Genomic DNA, 20,137 nt, shown 5'->3' with positions numbered 1-20,137 from the left:
CCAGGGGTGAGGGGGCTCAGGCAGGGGGTCCAGAAGGCAGACTGACAAACGCCAGTTGTCCCACTCAAAGCCCACGTCAAGCCGGAGCCCCTACCTGTGCATCTTAGCAGGGTCTCTTTGAGCTCTCTCCTCACGGTGCGGAGCTGAGCCAGGTGCCCCCGGATCTCCCCCTTCCTCCTCTCCAGCCTCTCCTTCTCCTCCGTGTACCGTTTCACCTCAGCCTCTGTCCGGTTCTTCCCAAGCTTGATCTCTACAGACCCAGACAGTGAAAGGCTTGCATCACCAGGAATGGGTGGAGAGGGTGGGCCTAAGCGCACTTCCTAGACTTAGGTAGAACCCGGGACGTAACAGAACACACATGCTGATGCCAGCCCAGCAGAGGTCCCCCCTCCCCCCCCCAGATTCTGGGGCAGGTTCCTTCACCTCTTCTAACCTGATCGAACCCTCAAACAAAAGGGAGGGATTCAGGCTAACGTCACTACACCGTGTCTAAAATGTTAAGCCGGGGCCTAGTCCACGTACCTGCACTGGTCACCCTGAGCTTGTCCTTCACCGGTGGGCTGGCACTGGGGGCAGAAGTCACCGTGTCCAGGCAATTAGCTGGGAAGGATATTCTCTGCTGCTCAGCCTGCAGTGTAACTGTGGTGACCCTCAAGCTGGGCTCCGTGGGCTCCAAGGACACCTGACTCTCGGGTTGCCTCTGCCAAGAGAAATCACACTCCATGACTACAGGACAGGGCAAGGTGGCTGGGCGCCTGCTAGGGGATGGCGTGGCGTGTACCTGCTGGTCCTCCAGGCTTTCTGGAGACCCCGTGTGGGGCTCCTCTGGGGTGACGCCTGGGTCTGGGTCTACTGTGAGGGTCTCAGCCAGGTCATCCAGCTGGGGCAGTGCTGGGAGAGAGGCCTGTACCGCATCGGGGCTGTGCAGGAAGGACTTGACAGGTGTGAGATCCAGGTACACTCGGTCAAGTTCACTCTCACCGTTAGTGTCTACAGCAGTGGGCGTGGCTTCCTGGGGAGGCTCCACCTACAGGAAAAAGTAAGGGGGGGTTTTATTGCCTCATACCCTTGACTGTAAGGGACCTGGCCTCAGGTCTCCTGTCCCCTCCCATGCTGGAGTTTTAGGATAGCCCCTTCCCTTCCAGAGGACTCCTCTGCAGAGTCCTGGGAGGGATGACAGAGTCCAGAGGCAGAGGACGAGGGACACAGCATTCTGTAAAGAGGAAAGTCTCTCTAGGGGACGGGGTGGGATCGAGAGAGCCGAAGCTACCCACAACTACTTCATTCCAGAACCCGGACCCTGCCAGCAGTGTGCTGGGCACACCTCAGCTACTGCTGTGGCCTTGGAGCGCTAAGGCGTCCCTGCTCCCAACATCCACTCTCTACCCCGAGCACTGAGCAGAGCAGATAGCCAGGTGTTTTTTCTAGATAGGTCTCCAAGTTAGACCACACAACCCCTTGCGTGAAAGATGAGTGGTCTGCATTGATGGCGTAGGTGACTGACCCGGGAACCACTCATCCTGGGACAATGTGACCCTCTGTGGTAGAGGTTTAGCAGAAGGACCCCGCAGTCCGTGCCACAGCCCAAAAGCTTACCACTGTCAGCTCGGACATCTCGACGTCATCATACAGCTCTTCCGGGCAGTCCCGGCTGGGCAAGCCGTCTATGTATGTGTTGGGCTCTGAGAACTTCCTCTGCATCAGTCTGGAAGACATACGCGGTGCATAAGGCTTCCAGGACCCTGTAGAGTCCCACCAGCCTCAAGGAATGCAGAAGAAAAGCCCTTGACTACACAGAGGTCTGAGATGAATGCCTACATCCCCACAGCTAGAGCCTCTCTTCAGGGTTTCAGAGCTCTTGGGTCTACATTTCCTCTCCGGAGAAAAACAACCTGCCATGCCCTAAGTCCCTTGTCAGAGGCCTATGGCCGTCTTCGCAGGCCTTCCCTTTTATACTTCCAGCCTAGCACCAGCCACAAGGGCCTGGCACATTCCACCCCATGGTGCACCTAGGGCAGCTCAGACAGGATGCACCCCCATTCTATATGCCCAGGAACAGGCCCGATTCAGAGGCCAGGCTGGATACTGTCAATACCGGCAGAGACACCCCTGCCCAAGCCTGTGTGTAAAGCAGAAGTGCGCCTCACCCTACATGTCCCACAATGCACCAGAGGCCCAGGGAGGAGTTCAGAGGAAGGGCAGGGCACCTCAGGGAAATCACCTACTCTGTCCTCAGGCCTGGGCCATGCATGCAGATCCCCCAGGGCTAGCTCTCATCTGGGTCTCTGTACCACGCAGCTCCCAGCTGCCTTCTTCATAGCTCCCTAATGCAGGACCAAGCAGGACTCAACTGACCCTGTGCTCAGTGGCCACACTGCCCTAGCTACCCACCAGGGCTAGAAGCAAGGATGGATGGGAAGACATGCAAGGAAAGGCGGCTTCTTACAAGAGAGAGGTTTTGGCCGCACTCACGATACAGGAAACCCTTTCAGCATCCACATAGTCATAGGTGAATTCTTCTGGGTCTGTCTTGGAGCCTGACTCTGAGAGCAGGAGGCCTAGCCAGTGGCCCATCTCCTCCGAGGACTTGGCCTAAAATGACACTGAAGGTCATGAATGATATCCAGGCCGGTCCCTCCCCCTAGGCAAGAACAGCTCACCCCCATCCCTGCCATCCAGCATGAGACAGCCTGCACAGGGCACCCCAAGTTTTGCCAGCATGGTGTATCCCCAAGTGAACTTAAGTAGGGTTTCTTGGCAGTGAGACAGACCATGGGTATCACTCTCAATGACACCCTAGACAGCAGTGTAACTTGTAAACATGTTTCTAGAAGCTGATAACTACATTCTCAAGGTAAAACCACGAAAACCTGTCAAGGTTATCAAGTGTTATCAACTGTGAGTTGTTGCTGAAATTGTTACTGAAGGACTACACATCGTACGGGAGAATGCATCCTAATCAAATGTCAATATTAGTTTTATAAAGGTCACAGGCTTATTTTCATGAGCAAAACCAGCTACCCCTCTGGCATTATCCCACACAATCCTACCACCCTCTAAAGAGATGCTTAGAGAGCAAGCTTGAATTTTGGTTGGTGTGACATCTCCATTGTCTGCTTGCATGGATGTGGTACCCAGGAGACGGGCATGTCTGTGAGGATGTCCCCACAAAGGTTTAAACGCAGAGGGGGATCACCCTGACTGTGGGTGTCACCGTTTCATGGACAGGCTCCTGCACTGAATAAGGAGAAAGCGAGAAGAGCTCCAGCATCCACCCATTTCCTGGCTGTGGATGCCATGTGACCAGGTGTCACACACCTCTGTGGGCATGCCTTCCCCTCCAGGGTGGCATGGATCCAACCAGCTTTTCCTCCTCCTAAGTTTTCCATCCGGCATTTATTCACAGCCACAGGAAAAGGGAGGTGGGTCCTTTCTTTTCCCTGCTTATTTCTGGTTGGATTTCTTAATACTGCTTTTCAAAGGAATCTATCCTAGGTCACTGTCCCCACACCGGGCAGGTGCGGCGGCTTCCTGGTCCTTATTTTTTGGTCCTTCTAGTCCCTTTTTCATCTACCTCCCCCAAACAGCAGCATCTTAATGTACCCATTCCATCATGTCCTCTCTCCTGAACCCCTCCCAGGGCTCTGAAGCTTTTAGGATCCAAGCTCTGTCCCTGCCTCAGCCTCATCCTATGCCCAGCAAACACTCATGGTGCCCTTATCCTTCCTTGAAACTGTAAGTAAAGAGCTAATTGTGTAACCAGCCAAATGTCACCACCAAACTAGAAAATACATTCTGAGGGCAGAGACCAGTTTTCCCTGTCATCCAATGAGTAGCCCACAAATCAGTGGGTGAACCTGTCTCTGTGCAGCCACCAGAGGGCAGCATTGAAGCAGACTTAGAAAGACCCCTGGATCAAGGGCTAAGTGGACAGGAGTTAATGGGCAAGTGCTTACTTGTGTGCAAGGAACTTGGCCCCGCCTGTGGGACTCCTTGCAAGCTTGCATTATGTCATCTCTTGTTTTTGCAACTGTAACAGTGCATGAAACCAAGAGCAGGGAGAGGCCAACATGTGAACGTATCACAGAGCAAGTCCTGATCCCAGATAAGTCCGGACAGCCCTCATCTTTGTGTACTGGACTCTGCCTTCTCCTGGCTGGGGGCATGCAAAGTAAATAGCACTCCTTTGAGTTTCAGAAGCCTCTCTGGCAGCTGCGGGCACTAAAGGTATTCCTTGACTGCCCTAAGTGCAGGAAGCTACTCCTGACACAAAGCCACCCACTCCGAGGTCTGAAGGAGGAGGGACATTTTAAAAAAACGCAAACAATTACAGGTGGCAGGGGTAGCTACAACGCGAAGCCACACTGATTCTCAGTGGGATCGTGGTCCTCGAGTTTCAGTGGACAGTGGAGACTGCCTGGCCCACAGCCAACGTACCTCAAGCTTGGCCAGCTCCTCGCCGTTGTGGAGGATACGGAAGGAATACAGGTGGTCGGGGCTGGGGTCTGGAACTACTTCACAGCCCACCAAGCTCAGGGGCTGCTGGGCCGCCTTGCTTCGGTTCCGGTCCTGGCAGAAGTGCAGGTGGCTGTCTTTAACAAAGCACCAACGTGACTTCCACTGGCTGTTCACAAGCACATTCAGGTAGCCTGCCGAGGGACATGCAGACAGGAGGGTGAGGCCTGGAAGGGGACGCATCTGACGAGGGCAACACTTTTCAACAGGGACCTAGAAAACCACAGTGTCTAGGGAAGGCACCATCACTGGGCCTCTTAGAATACCACCTGCCTCAGAACCTGCCCTGTCGTCTCAGAGTGCATTATTCTCTTCCTTTGGGTAAATAGGCACACCTAGGCAGGGCAGCACATCTGTCCTGGTCCTTGGCAAAAGTATGACCAGAGGAACGTGGAATTTGTCCTCCATTATAGCACTGGTGAGTACCTGCTGAGGACGCAGCCTCTCCTCGTGGACCTCACTGAGGACTCAGGCTCTCCCACCGAACCTCATTGAGGACGCAGGCTCTCCCCACGGATCTCAGTGAGGACGCAGCCTCTCCTCATGGACCTCAGTGAGGACTCAGGCTCTCCCACCGAACCTCAGTGAGGACTCAGGCTCTCCCCTGGACCTCACTGAGGACGCAGGCTCTCCCCACAGACCTCAGTGAGGACTCAGGCTCTCCCCATGGACCTCAGTGAGGACGCAGGCTCTCCTCATGGACCTCAGTGAGGACTCAGCCTCTCCCCACAGACCTCATTGAGGACGCAGGCTCTCCCCACGGATCTCAGTGAGGACGCAGCCTCTCCTCATGGACCTCACTGAGGACTCAGGCTCTCCCACCGAACCTCATTGAGGACGCAGGCTCTCCCCACGGATCTCAGTGAGGACGCAGGCTCTCCCACAGACCTCAGTGAGGACTCAGGCTCTCCCACAGACCTCAGTGAGGACTCAGGCTCTCCCCTGGACCTCACTGAGGACGCAGGCTCTCCCCACAGACCTCATTGAGGACTCAGGCTCTCCCCATGGACCTCAGTGAGGACGCAGGCTCTCCTCATGGACCTCAGTGAGGACTCAGCCTCTCCCCACAGACCTCATTGAGGACTCAGGCTCTCCCCATGGACCTCAGTGAGGACGCAGGCTCTCCTCATGGACCTTAGTGAGGACTCAGGCTCTCCCCACGGATCTCAGTGAGGACTCAGGCTCTCCCACAGACCTCATTGAGGACTCAGGCTCTCCCCATGGACCTCATTGAGGACTCAGGCTCTCCCCATGGACCTCATTGAGGACTCAGGCTCTCCCCACGGATCTCAGTGAGGACGCAGGCTCTCCCACAGACCTCATTGAGGACTCAGGCTCTCCTCATGGACCTCATTGAGGACGCAGGCTCTCCTCATGGACCTCATTGAGGACGCAGGCTCTCCCACAGACCTCATCTCCAGGCCTCCCTATGTTCCAGCAGGCAACCCTTACTTCCAGTACTCAGGACAAATCTCCTGGCTGCAGAGTGTGCTGCTGCCTCTGTAGCCTCAGTTTCCCTGAGATGTTGCCCAGGCTCAGCCCACAGTGCCTGACCCTCTCTTTCCAGCTGAGCAGGTGAGTCCATGCCTTCTCTAGCCCTGACTCGGTCTGCCTTAGTTAGAAAGTCTGGGCCCTGGTTCAGTAAGACTCTGCTGACCTCCCCCTCCCCCGCGGGGCACATGCGCCTCTCCAGGACCTGCAGCAGGTGCTCTGCAGAACCCAGGTCTGCAGCCTTCAGCCATTTGTCCAGGGGGCCCTCTCCCCTGCAGCACAGAGAAGCTACCAGAAGCGGGTTGCACCCGGGATGCCATCCTTTCCCACTCACGGATGGTAGTGCGTATGTGTTCAGCTTCTCAAGGAGAGAAGCGAGAACTTATCATGCACCAGAGCAGTCTCGTCCCTGAAGCAATGATGAGGACACACGTGGCTTCCCGGCCTTCTCCATACCCATCTGTGATAAACTGCCGTCTCTCCAAGCCTGGTATCTCAAATACACAGGTCTTCATTCTAAGTGATTGGCAGCCGCTAGCCCTAGCCAGATAAGCAGACAGGAGGAGAGAGTAGACAGCCACCCTCTGGCCCCACCCACAGATGGTCACACAGTGGGTACTGGGGATCATGCATGTCTCTACACCATGTTTATATGCCATCATGGTGGTGGCTAGAGACACTAGAACCTTAGCTCTAAACAGATGCTTCTGAGGCCATCACGGTCCTCTAGACAATGAGAAATTTAGATTAACTGAAATAAGAGGTTTGTCCCTGAGTGCCCGTGTCCTCATTGCCATGGCCCCAGCCACAGGGAGAAGAGTCTGCATGAGCACGGGACAGTTTCAGAAATTACCTGGTCCCACCTCACACAGTGATGCTCTGGAACTGAGGTCCCAGGTTTTGCACTGTCCCCAAGGCTGCAGTGACAGCAGAACCCAGCCACTCCCCAGCCTGGGAGGCAGAAGAGCCCAGAGGGAACCCTCGTCTTCCACCTGGCCGTCCTCAGGGCCTCTAGCAACAAAAGAACCAGGGTCTTCTGAAAGGGCCCAGGAATGGGACAGAGAAAAAGACCCAGAGGGCTGGCGCCCTCTAAACGGGCCACTCCGGCTTCCCATGGTCCCCAACAGGTGTCACCTGTCCTATCTCAGAGGCTTTGCTCCAGTCCTCAGTAGTTAAACCTACTTAGCTCCCACCGACCCAAGGTCGGGTCCACGGAGCCATCTCTGGTCACAGGGCATGAAAGGTTCTTCAGGCCCCCAATCCTGCTAACTGTGAAGATGGTCCCATGTGTATTCAGGGGAAGGACTGTGCCTTCTGCCCACCGTGTTCCGACACTGCCTGTCATTCCCCAAGCGAGAAGTGCGTAAGGGAACCCTGAGCTGGCACCAACCACTGACCCCTCACTTCCTCAAAGGACGGAAGCTGGGGAAGCATAAAGAACCAACAGGGAAGACAAGCCCACCCCCCCCCCCCAGCTCTGAGAGCTCTCCTCGGCCTTCTCAGATGGCCACCAAAACAGAGAAGAAGCCCCAGGTCCTGGGGGTCACCGTGGGTCTTACTAGGTGTCTCGAGGGTCCGTTCTGGGGGCTCCATCGAGGTAGACTTCTTCCTGCCCAGGTTCATTAGGTTGCTCAGTTTGAGGCCAGCCGAACATTTCTTCTTGACTATTAAGGTGACAGAGAAAGCCATCAGTGGTGGACACAGCCTACTCACATGCAAACCCATCCCCACTTTCCTGCTCATCCCCCCCCCCAAGCCTACACATTCACATGCACACACATGCCCAGGTGCGCGCGCGCGCGTGCACACGTGTGTGTGCGCGCACACACACACACACACACACATACACACACACACACACACATCTTCCCCACACGGGGATGGAAGGCCAAGTTGGCTATTCCACAGCCGTGCATTCATGGGGATCTACAGGCATCTCCATGTAGCTGAACACTGGGAGTCTTCATAGACCATGTGACCTCAAAGAGAGTTGAAACAGGACTGGAAAGGAGCTGGAAGGATGTCCTCTTCTCCAGCCTGTGGCCAAACTTAACATTGGTTGGGCCCTGTCTCCTTTTGTTCTGTTTCAGGCTATGTTAGCACCAGCTACCCCCAAAACAATTAGTGTTGAGCCAGACAGCCAGGTCTCACGCTTTGGACTACTGTTGCCCTCCCACCCAAGAGGTAGAGGGCCAGAGTCTGGTTACCGTCTTTGGTCTCTGGAACCTCAGGGTGGCCATCAGCGGAGCTCCCACACTCCGAAGCTGACACGTATTTCTCAGCTATATCTGGCTGTGGACAACAAAGAGATGGACAGGGGTCACCCGCTGGGAATTGGTACCTTGAGAACCAAAATGTAAAGGGAAATAGATGGCTCTGTACCAGCCAGGACTGCGGTGACTGGTGGACACTGACCAAGCTTCATTCTGGGGCTCTTGGAGCGCCTACAGTCACCGTCCTTCCTGAGACCCACAATCCCCCATCCTCAGCGCCTTCCCTGACATCCTGTTTGCAAGCGTCCCAGATGAATGCTGGACCTGATGGCAGTGGGCCCATGGCCAGTGGGCAGCTGCGCCTCCAGGGAGGACCCTCATGCTCACCCAGTTGGAAGGGAACCCAAACTAACAGTGAGACCCCGAAGACACCCCTTGCCGAGATGTAGGGCCTTTCCATGTGGCCTTCAACCTTCCAGAGAATAAAGGGCATCCCCCTCCTCTCCTCTCCTCTTCCCCCCTCTCCTTCCCCTCTTCCCCCCTCCTCCCCTCCCCCTCCCTCTCCTTCCCCTCCGCTCCCCTCCCCCTCCCTCTCCCCCTCCCCCTCTCCTCCCCCTCCCTCTCCTCCCCCTCTGCTCCCCTCCCCCTCCTTCTCTCCCTCCCCCTCCTCCCTCTCCTCCTCCCCCCCTCCCCCTCTAAGTGCTCCCTGTGCCCTCTTGCATTTTTCCCTGCCAGTGCTAGGGACACAAGCTGAGAAAGAAACCATGCCCGGTGACTGCTGGTAGCTCCTGCCTGTTGACACTTGGGAATAGGAAGGGTGACCCACAGGTGACTGCACTTCCTACAACTTCCTTGACCCTTAAAACCAAAGCTCCCCAGGCAGCCCTGGAGCCATTGGCTGGACCCAGGAGGGACTGGCTCCACCTGGAGGCTGGGGGGGGGGTAGGGGAGAGCCTCAGAATATAGAGTAATCCCCGATAATCAGGTTGCCACATCAGCCTAGATCCCTCAACAGATGAGTAAAGGAAATGTGTCACATAAATACAATGGAGATCTATTCAACCGTCGGCGATTGTCACATGGGGACAAATACGTCAGACTCAGAAAGACAAGCACGGCATGAGCCCATCAGATCTACACAGACATAAAATAGCTTGTGTACTGGCAGCAGTACCTCAGGGTTTGGGAGACCAACGGGACTAGTGGATGGAGGTGCCTGACACACTTTACGGAAAATGTCTCTTGATATCCATCACTCTGTGCGATGAGCTTAGCCCACCCGAGTTTTATATAAAGAAGAAGCACAGGGCAAAGTGACTTTTGTTTCAATAATGTTTCCTTCTTAAGCAAGACAGCAGCTAGGACTATACATCCATTTCCCTGCCAAGCTCACTTCCTGTTCTCGCCCAAGCCGCGTGTGTTTCTCATTACTTGGGCTGCAGTAGAAGAACGAAGGATGGACGGGGCTTTCGATTTCATACTCTTGAGTTTCTACTAAGACGACACAGAACTGGATCCTCCCTCGGGCGGGGGTGGGGGGACTTACTTTGTGACAATTCAGGCGCAGGGCGTCTGGCGTGTATTGGTTTCCCTCTGCGGCTCCTTCGTAAGGCAGGCCACTCACCTCCTGGATGACCTGGATTGAAGAAGCACCGTGAACAGAGGGCGTGGTCCATGCATGGCCCTGCGGCCTGGCCATCACAGTATGGCGGCACGGTCCCTCGAGTCATGGAAGACCGAACCCCCAAGACCAGAAGCACCTATGCCCTGGATGCAGCCCACACGTGTTCTGAGGACACAGATGCCACTCATACACTCCCCGAAGGAACTCCCTAATCTGGGAGTGTGCCGGGGGTTACTGCACCAAGGCCCACAGATAGCACAACAGCCACCCCTGGATGCCCTGATCCCCCTTTCTGCCACCATGAGGGTAGGGGCTCTGTCCTGTTGTGTTACAATTGTGAGTGTGCACTTGCTGATGCTTCCCTGACTTTCCGGGGCTGTGTTCTCCACGCCATTCAGAAGCATGCTTGCGTACAATTTTGACCTGATGTAAACTCTGCACACTTGCTGGCCACAGGCTACCAGCCACGAGGCCACCTCACCTCTTCAAGAAATGACCTATTTAGCTGGCACCTGGTGTCCCGCCTATGGACACATAGGACATAGATGGCCCGGACCTCACTAATCAGCTCTGCATTCCCTTCTGATCCTGGGACCACCTGGGGGACCCCCGGGGGGGCAAGAGGGAGGGAACTACACATAGGAACAGTGTGCATGTGTGTATCCCTGTACAAGTACATGATCATAAATATGTGTGCATGCATGCAGTGTTTGTGTGTGCCAGCGTGTAGATGTGCACAGGTGTGAGTGCCTGTGTGAACTTGAGAGTACGAGGATGGGCAGGACTGTCAGAAACCGAGAGGGAGAGCTAGGAAAGAGAAAGTTCAACCAGCAACTCAGCCCTGGGTCCCAGGAACTCTGCAGACCCCGAACAGCGCCTTGCATTCTCTGGGCCTCTGATGGCCAATTATCCTGTACTTGGCATATACTGGGTCCAGTGCTGAGCCCTTTGCATGCATTAAAAAACCAACTCACGATCACTTCACACACACACACACACACACACACACACACACACAGGTTTACTCTTCAGAGTCAAATAATTGCTCAGGAATCCTTCACGTCATGCAAACTGCATATCTGTTTGTACAGAAGCCCCTCTCTTCACCATAATAGTGTATAAGTCCCTGAAAATTCTTCAGAAAGGACTGAAGTGTCTCTCAGTCCCTCCCAGGTGAATGGCTTGACCAGACATCTCAAAACATTTAGTGGTTTCACAAAAACAGCTTGTCAGCTGGACTGTCCTGACACATGCCCATAATCCCAGCACTCTGGGAGGCAGAGGCGGGCAGATCTCTGAGTTCGAGGCCAGCTAGTTCCAGGACAGCCAGCCAGGGTTACTCAGAGAAACCCTGTCTTGAAAACATAAAACCAGCACGTCAGCTTCAAACCTGGGGTACTCAGTGCACAGGGTGGCCAATGCCTGGGCAGGTACCATTTCCAGTCATATTTTAATGATGTGTTTCAGGCTCTTTCCTGATATGCTCACGGCGACAGCTATGCTTAGCCGTGAGGGGTGGGGTGGTGGATACAATGCCACAAGCAGCTACTGTGGGCAGGATGGTTGAGCAGGTAGCAGGAAGGAGAGATCACCGGGATCACCAGGGCCCTGGGGGGGGGGCTTTGAGACCTTGCTGAACTCTGAGTCTTTTCTTGCTCAAACAGCAGACCTTCTGGATTTACCACGCTCAACATCTCTGCTTAGGCAGGAAGCCCCTCCATCTCAGCTTGAGAACGCAACAGCAGAGTCACATCTAAGGTGGCAGGAATCACCGTGCGGTGTGAATCTATATCCCGCTGCAACTCATTTGCCAGGTGAATGGCTACCTCTGCCCTCTGAGCCTTCATCTCCTGTCCCATAAAACAGGCTCAGCGACTGCCCAGCTGCACCCAGGGTTACATCTGCTCAACACCCACAGTTCATGCTTCACAGATGCAGCACCTACCCATTGCCTTTATCATGTTAGAATTGTGATTCCTCTTCAGAAGGAAGACCGCAAAGAGATTCCCACTATAGCCTTTCCCGGCTTCCAAGGAATCTAACTGAGCAGCAGAGCATTATTTGTGGTCCATGACATTGATTGCCAATACCCAGAATGCTACAGGCCCTGAGCAACTGAGAGATCATAGACCCTGCCCACTGTCAACCTCATCATCCACCCTGTAGAAGAAGCTGGGAGCCAGAATTTCAGGAGCCCCACACTTGAGCACTGGAGGAAGCCTGGTGCATCCCCCTTACCCGAAGCCACTGCTCAGCCTGGTCCTTGCTCTGCAGGCCCAGCACAATCACGTCGGCATTCATCGGCATGATCTTCAGCTTGTGCTCTTTCTTCCGAACGTGTTTCTCCTTGTGCACAACACTGCTGCCCAGCAAGTTCACGTCCAGCTGAGGGCTGTGATCTTTGGACGATTTGTAGCACTGCAAGAAAAGGAAGATGCTGCTTTGCTGGAGTACAGGGGTGGATCCTGCAAAGGAGAGACCCTTGAACACTGATGTGTCCCCTCTCCTAAATGAGCCTGACTATGTCCTCAAGCCATAGGGCTGGATACCCTAACCCAGGGCCTTAATCTCCATCAGACCCTCTCTCTCCTGCCTTCAAGCCTCCTTCTTCTTGACTTTGAACAGGGATGTTCCAGGACCTGAATCACCCAAATAGGTCTAGATTGCTCTGGCCTCAGAGTAGGGGGATATTCAAATACAGACACTTAGCGATGCCCTGCTCATGGGTGGGTTACAGTGATACACAATGGCTTCCCTTAATGACACGGTTGTGCTAGTTTGCGTAAGAAACCATGATGCCCTCACAATAATGAGATCACTGAGGACACATTTCCCAGAATGTGTCACCCCACTAAGCAGCATATGACTCTCTATCCCCCGTAGACAGAATTCACTTCTCCACAATTTCTGGACCTTTCTGCATGTCTTAGCTATGCCAGCAAAAGATCCACTGGGCATGAAAAGCAAGCTTCGAGTCTATCTTGCCAGATCACAGAACTCAAAGGAAGGGACCATCTCCCTTTAGGCGTTTACCAGAGAAGATATGCTGCCCTTCAGAGTCTCATTGTAAAATGAAGGCCCTCACAGGACAGCTAGCAACCTCTCCCGGAAAACATCTGGAATGAGGTGGACATACTGTGACCAGAGTGAAGGGGTTTATGAAGAAGACCTTGTGAAACTTTAGGTCAGGACACAAAGCTGTCAACGTTTGTCCTGGTTTTGAGGTGAAGTCCTGCTACGACGCCCAGGCTGGCCTTGAGTTCCAAAACTCAAAACAATCTTGCCCTGCACTCCTGAGCAGCTGACCAACCACACCTAGTTCAAAGCTGTGAACTTTTGTTTAAAATATCAGGAAGTAGAACTATCGTCAGAGCCAGGTCTCCGGTTCCTCTGCAGGTTCTGACTTAGCATAGGCGGTGCTGCAAAGTCTTGTAGTTCTTGGGATGATTCCAACAGTCGCTTCAGCTGGACTGAGGGAGCCGCTGGGTTTGCACACCATAATATGAGAAGGACTGAGGGATGAGAGAGGGGGAAGAGGGGGGGGGGAGAAAAGGAAGCAGCAGCAGCAAGCAGACCACTGTGGTGGCCGTAATCTCCCCCACTGACTGGATATGCTTCAGCAAGAGAATGGTGAGTTCAGGTCTGCCTTGGTTACACGGTGAAACCCTACCTCGACCCCCGCCGAAAATAAGCAAGGTGTAGGGCCTAGGATGAGGGGAGAAAGAAACCTTCCTGCCTTGACAGCTTAATTAAAAACTACCAGGTCTCCCGAATGCAGACAAAACACACTCATCTGCACATGCAAACCCTGCACATGATCGGTAAGTCAGGGAAAGGTGCGAAACTCTCCTGACATCAAAGGCTCTATCTACCCCCCAAAGTCATATCAAGGAGCCCCCCTCCACCCCTCCCCGGCCCCAGGAAAGAAGATGAGGACTGACCAAGAGCCTGGTGTCCCTGATCACACAGAGCTGCTTGGCCCACTGGCCCAGCCACTTCTTGCGCCACAGGAAGGCACAGATGCGGGCGTCACGCATCAGCTCAATGCTGGCCTCAGGCGAGGGCCACTGGTAGGGGGCTGCCTTGCCTTTGCTGTTCTCCTCTTCATCATAGGACTCGTAGGAGCTGCTCACGGCCTCGCCGTCCTCTGCAAGGAGACCCCACCCAGTCAGTCAGGGCCCAGCCCGGCAGGGCAAGGGGCCCACACACAGCAACACTCCACAGGGTAGCACCGGGGACAACGGGAGACCCCAGGATGCCACCCACCTGACTCTCCCCTCCTCGACACTGCTCAGTGGCTTCCCACCCCCACCCACTTGGAGAAACTTGGCAGCTGCTGACTCAGATCACGGAGCACATTTCCCTGCCCAAGCCCTGGTGCATGGGTCCATAGACAACCCTGGCCAGATGTGCTGCCCGGCAGATGAACCGAATGTGTGCCCTACGGCCTCTGGCTCCTCAGCCACCGGGGGTTCCAGGTCCTGGGCTGGGTCTAGCTCTGCTCCAGGTCTGGGAGGGGGCCTGTCCCCCCTGGGGGCGGGGGGAAGAAAAGAAAAGGGGGCCTATAACTCATAGCATGAAAGTGGCTGTTTTCCTTGTTTAGGGTGTGGTAGTGCCCACCTTTAATCTCAGCCCTGGGGAAGCAGAGGCAGGTGGATCTCTGAGTTCCAGGCCATCTTGGTCTACACAGTAAGACTCTATCTCCAAAGGAGAAACAACAATAACTAGAAACAATAATAAGAACAGTATGCTGGGTCCTGGTCAGAGCCCTTATTAACAAACCAGGCATTTCCAAGCTATGTCCCTTCTCCTTGGAACAGCTCCAGGCTCCTTACCTGGGCTGTCTCACAGCTTCCCCAACCCTTCAGCCCAGCACAGTGCCAACTGCGTGAATGTGTGTAATGCACACTTCACCTTCTCCCAAGTCTAGTTCATATCCCTCCAGTCCTAAAAGCATGGCTCTCTTCTCCAGTCTCGCCCACTGTGGTCCAGGCCGAGGAAACAGTGTGAAAAAAAATCGGCATACCTCCCACCCATGCATCCAACCGTATGTGCATGCAACATGCATGCAAACATCCATGCATTGACATACCCAACCATCCATCAATCCATGCACCCAAGTATCCGTCATCTATCTATCAAGACATTCGCCTAGCCATCCTTTAAAAAGAAAGGGGAACTCTGGAGTCACACGGCAACCCCTATCTAGTGATCTCAATACTCTGCCTGAATCCCCAACGGACAAGGAGCTCAAAATCCTCCCACCACTAGACACGCCCCTCTACCCTGAAAAACAGCCACAATTGCTGCTTCCCTGTCCCCTCCAGACAGCAATTCCTGGTCTGTCCCGGAGGCAGACTGAACAACAACCCCTACGTCCCATGACTCACTTAAAGAGAAAAGCCATGGGCCCCCGTTTTGTCTTCTTAGCTGGGTTCCTGCATATTAGTTAACAGGGTTGCAACTGAATTAGAATATAGGAAAGATGCTTGGGGCTATTGTGTAGGTATTCTAATCATGGTGCCAAAGAAATATATATAAGTACTTTATTTCAACATTTCTTTATAAATAATACTTTAAATATTTTCATACCAGTTTTCTGTAAAAGCAGTATGATACTACTAGTCTTCCTGGCTTACCAAACACATATAAAACAAAAAGATATCCAGTTCATAATTCATACCTGTTATGTCTATTAAATGTACAAAGACGGGAAATCATGACACTTCCCGGAGGGGGACCCTAAGCTCTTGTGTTTGTATGCAAACCTGGCTGCCTGTTGTTTCAAGAGCTGTAAAGCTTATTATCCTGGGAAAATAACAGAAGGAGGAGGAGGAGCAGGAGGAGCAGGAGGAGGAAGAGAAGAAAAAAGAAAGGAGAAAGAGGAGGAGGAGGTGGAGGAGGAGGGACCAGCAAAATGGCTCACTGGGCAAGGGTGTTTGCTGCCAAGCCTGACATCTGACCTCCGCGAATGTGCTGTATTATACACATTCCCACCCCCCACCTCCTACAGCTTACTCTCAAATAAATGTAAAAATTAAAAGAAGAGGAAGGCCTAGATTGAGCTCTTGCCTAACCTGCACAAGACCCTTGGCTAGATCCAAGCACCCAAACAACTATTTAAAAGAAGGAACATTCCATGCATTAACATATCCACTGGAGTGTTACTTAATAGCCAGCAGCAGGGGGCTGCCTAAGTCAGTATGATTTCATCTACTGGAAGCATTCATGTCCCCACAATCAATTAAAGCCCCCAAAATTAGTCTGCAGCTCAGTGAACTCCCCATGAGGAGAGGGCAGGGGAAGGCAGGCCTGCAGTTACGCATGTAGATAGAAGGCAAGGACCAGAGAACTCAAGGGGGTTGATGCGAGAGGGAGATGGTGGGGTCAGGGTGCTTAGGCTAAGTTTCTGGGTTGCTTAGGCTAAGTTTCTGGGTTGCTTAGGCTAAGTTTCCAGGGTGCTTAGGCTAAGTTTCCAGGGTACTTAGGCTAAGTTTCCGGGGTGCTTAGGCTAAGTTTCCGGGGTGCTTAGGCTAAGTTTCTGGGTTGCTTAGGCTAAGTTTCCGGGGTGCTTAGGCTAAGTTTCCAGGGTGCTTAGGCTAAGTTTCCAGGGTGCTTAGGCTAAGTTTCTGGGGTGCTTAGGCTAAGTTTCTGGGTTGCTTAGGCTAAGTTTCTGGGGTGCTTAGGCTAAGTTTCCGGGTTGCTTAGGCTAAGTTTCCGGGTTGCTTAGGCTAAGTTTCCGGGGTTGTCAGCAGTAGAGCACCTGTAAAAGGGGAAATGAGAATAATGGCCTACATCACCATGGTTCTTCCTTCCAGAAGAAGAACCAGTCAAGAAAGGTTGCAAAGCCAGGTGTGAATGCCCTGGCCCTGTCCCTGTCCCCAGCACCCTGTGAATGCTTTGGAGATGGGCCTGCATGCTTTGTGGGGAGTTCCGATGGTGTGAGGGTCCCCGAAACTAGCTGAGACAAACAGCTAATCCCAGTATCAAGAATAGCTTGGGAATTGTGAGGGCAAATGTGTTACTATTGTGTTTGTCCCTAGGAAGGACAATGTTCTTAAAACAGATCCCTGCATTGCAGATAATCCTGACCAGGATGTATCTCTCTGTTCTGTGAGAGTCTTTGGGAGCCAAGAGCTGGTCACCTTGCATGCTACAAGGCTTGTATCTATATTTCCTGGCTCCACAGGTACAGTTTTACAGAAGGCAGAATGTCCCACATAGGGCAGGGCTAACAGAAGGTAGAGTATTGTGGGAATTGATTACGCCAATAGCTTTGGTGTACCGGCTTGAGGGTGTGGCTTCTTGTCTGCAGACCACGATTGCTTAAAAGGACAGAAACAGAGGTCTGGTGCTCTCTTGGGTTGTGGAGACAGCGTCAGGCAGGATGAAGAAGCATGTGGTCAGTACCCAGCTCCCTTGGGCAGAACAGAAGGACTTTGTAATTGGTTATACCTTGTCCTGTATCCATGACTCTGTTTCCCCGTAGTATCCCTTAATTTGTGAATCTCATAACAAGTGGAGTCCACTTTTTAATAAACAATTTTATTATGTTAAAGTTGAAACCTTCCTTTTCAATGAGACAGAAAAGGGGAGATGCTGTGGGAGGTCCTTCTGTATGCTATGAATATGTGTTGCTCTTATTGGTTGATAAATAAAGCTGATTTGGCCAATGGCCAGGCAGAATAGATCCAGATGGGAAATCCAAACAGAGATATGGAGAGAAAAAAGTTGGAGTCAGGGAGATACATGTAGTTGCCAAAGGGGTAAGATGCCAGAAAATTACTGGTAAGCCAGTAATAATTAGTAATAATGGGTTAATTTAACTGTGAGAGCTAGTCAGTAATATGTCTGAGCAATTGGCTACACAATTATTAAGCCTCTGAGAGGTTTCTTTCTTTCTTTTCTTTTCTTTTTTTTTTTTTGGAAACTGGCAGACAAGACAGAAACCTCCATTTACATATGGTGCCAACTCAGAGCACATATATCTACATAAAGCCAGAGAAAGCTTAAAAAAAAAAAAAAGTGCAGCTTCAGATAGGCTCTGTCTGCTGGCAGCAAGCAGATGCTCAGATCCTTGAACGCTTCCTGGTCCATGCTCCTTCAGGAGTAGGGTTTGTGAACAGTATGCTGCAAGTTACTTGACAGCTTTAGCTTTTTCTCATACAGACAAAAAAAGTTTGTGGGCCGGCTGCACACTACCTGATGGCGGCATTGGGTGGGTGTGTGTTGTGGGGGGCATAAAGCTTGTTGCTACCTCCACCATGTTGGAAAAGCTGAACGGGGTAGAACCAGCAGCTAAAGCCACCACTTTGGTCCTAGCCACACCCTCTTAACATTGTAAAAACTCTCCTGGTCAGAAAAGGATTATAGATACACAATAAAAACATATTCAGATAAAAAAGGCCTCTAAATGGGTCACAGTATATTTGACAAATGTGCATGGACTTGGGAGAGAGAAGGGGCATAAGACAGGTAGAGACACAGATAAAAAGAATAATTTAAATAAACGGAGGTCTTTAAAGGACAAATAGAGTAACAAAAATTTATAATGGGCACGTAAAGATGGAAAATACACAGGGAATCTGGATTATGTATACTATTGTGTTTTTTATGTTAATGAGCTAATTACAGAGAGAAATTTGATTGTGGGGGCTGCTTAGATATATATATATACATACATACATATATATATATATATATATATATTTTTTTTTTTTTTTTTAAAGGTATCTTGACTTCAAAATTTAGGTCTAAGGATATGTTGCTTTTGCCACCACAGAGGATGAGAAGCTGTGAATTCCTTTCAGGCTAAAACGTATTGATCAAGTAAGGTACCCTAAGCTGTCTCCTATGAGAGCGATGGTAAAGGTGATCCAACATTCAAAATAGCTTCAAGGCAACTGACTGAGACCGATACAGCCCATATTTAACCATAGTTCTAAATTTTCTCAGGATCCTTATAAGATTGCCAGTGACTCCAATCAACAGGAAGTAGTATTAAAAAAAACTACACACAAATTCCCAAATAAATGTTAGTTTTCATTTAAAGGGAGTAGATTGTAGATGGTTAGTGGTCACAGTCACTCTCTTTCTAAAGGATAAAAAAAAGTGATATGATAAAGAAATTAATACATTGGTATGGATTTTTGTTTACTGATACAAATTTAAGGTTAATTGTTATTCTATATGTATATTTCTATTCTCGTTTAAGGTATTATGCTTATGCAGCTTATTTGAAAATATAACATATGGGTAAGAAATACAAATTCATAGTCACCTATAATAGTCAAACTTATAGGCATGTTAGTTAGGTTTTCTAGATATACAGAAATATATTTCAGATGGAGAGGTAATCTTTAAACACTTCAAAGACCTAAAGAATATGGCATCTAAAATGTTTTAAGAACATAGACACGTCTGCTTTCCTGGCAACACCAGTCTACTTCAGTGAAGATGATGGGCATCAAAGAAACTCTATATGGAACTTGTTTTATTCTTGGAAAAACTGGCCTATTGGGCAAAGAACTGCCCTTGCCTTGACTGCTGACAGTAAGCAAACTGTCCAATCTGGACAAGCAGGACACAAGGAAAAGAGACTTCTGAACCTTGCCAAGGCAGGGTAGGACAGTCTTTCAGATTTTCCCGCTTCTAAAACTGGTCTATCAGGTATTCTAGGCCTAGAGCCAAAGTTGGACACCCCAGCAATACAGACAACATTGGGTGACTGTCCAGGTAGCCAGCTGTCTCTGCTGTTTATATCTTTTGGAAGTCACGTGCTTAGACGTCCTCCTTACTCAGGGTAATATTATTTTCCTTCTTGGGTCTTTGATGGGACTGAAGATTACATAGTTACAGTTACTGTCTTCTTATATCTTAGCTAGGATGTATTAGGTACAAGACTTAGACTGTCCAGGATAGGACAGCTATTGGAATAGTCTCTGTAATTTGCCAGTTACTCATGGCCTGGTCATTTAGTATCTGGTTTTTACTTGATGTTGTTCTTGTTGGTTGTTCATTTTTGTTTATTATTTTATTATTATATTTGTTTTTCTTCTGTACAAAACTTAATAGTTGTTCTTATTGTAAATACTTTTACGCTAGTATTAGAGCTTTCTTATTAAGAAAAAAAAGGCGAAGTGTTGTGGGAATTCATTCCAGCAATAGCTTTGGAGTACTGCTTTAGGGTGTGGCTTCTTGTCTGTGCATGTGACCCCTTAAAAGGAGAGGGACAGAGGTCTTACGCTGTCTTGGGATGTGAAGACTGGATCAGGTGTTATGGAGCAGCGTGGAG

At 51.2% G+C, this 20,137-nt stretch overlaps 2 protein-coding genes across 2 annotated transcripts in view; both read right to left on the bottom strand.

The window, feature by feature from the left end:
• Positions 1 to 20,137, bottom strand: part of Afap1l2 (actin filament associated protein 1 like 2) — a 102,426-nt gene that overhangs the window by 4,075 nt on the left and 78,214 nt on the right. The window contains exons 6-16 of the mRNA XM_051199736.1: positions 13,785 to 13,990; positions 12,082 to 12,261; positions 9,766 to 9,855; positions 8,214 to 8,298; positions 7,566 to 7,670; positions 4,438 to 4,649; positions 2,447 to 2,592; positions 1,597 to 1,705; positions 782 to 1,027; positions 523 to 700; positions 95 to 250 (exon numbers count right to left, since the gene is read on the bottom strand). Coding sequence (XP_051055693.1) covers positions 95 to 250; positions 523 to 700; positions 782 to 1,027; positions 1,597 to 1,705; positions 2,447 to 2,592; positions 4,438 to 4,649; positions 7,566 to 7,670; positions 8,214 to 8,298; positions 9,766 to 9,855; positions 12,082 to 12,261; positions 13,785 to 13,990 — 1,713 coding nt within the window. The remainder of the gene's footprint in view (positions 1 to 94; positions 251 to 522; positions 701 to 781; positions 1,028 to 1,596; positions 1,706 to 2,446; positions 2,593 to 4,437; positions 4,650 to 7,565; positions 7,671 to 8,213; positions 8,299 to 9,765; positions 9,856 to 12,081; positions 12,262 to 13,784; positions 13,991 to 20,137) is intronic.
• The window catches only part of Dclre1a (DNA cross-link repair 1A), a 422,254-nt gene that overhangs the window by 357,563 nt on the left and 44,554 nt on the right, over positions 1 to 20,137 (bottom strand). The gene's annotated exons all lie outside the window — the stretch shown is intronic.

The sequence above is a fragment of the Phodopus roborovskii genome, unplaced genomic scaffold (genome assembly GCF_943737965.1).
Source record: "Phodopus roborovskii unplaced genomic scaffold, PHOROB, whole genome shotgun sequence".
Classification (NCBI taxonomy): Eukaryota; Metazoa; Chordata; class Mammalia; order Rodentia; family Cricetidae; genus Phodopus; species Phodopus roborovskii.
The sequence above is the reverse complement of the archived record's forward strand: the minus strand, read 5'-3'. Positions and strand labels throughout refer to the sequence as shown.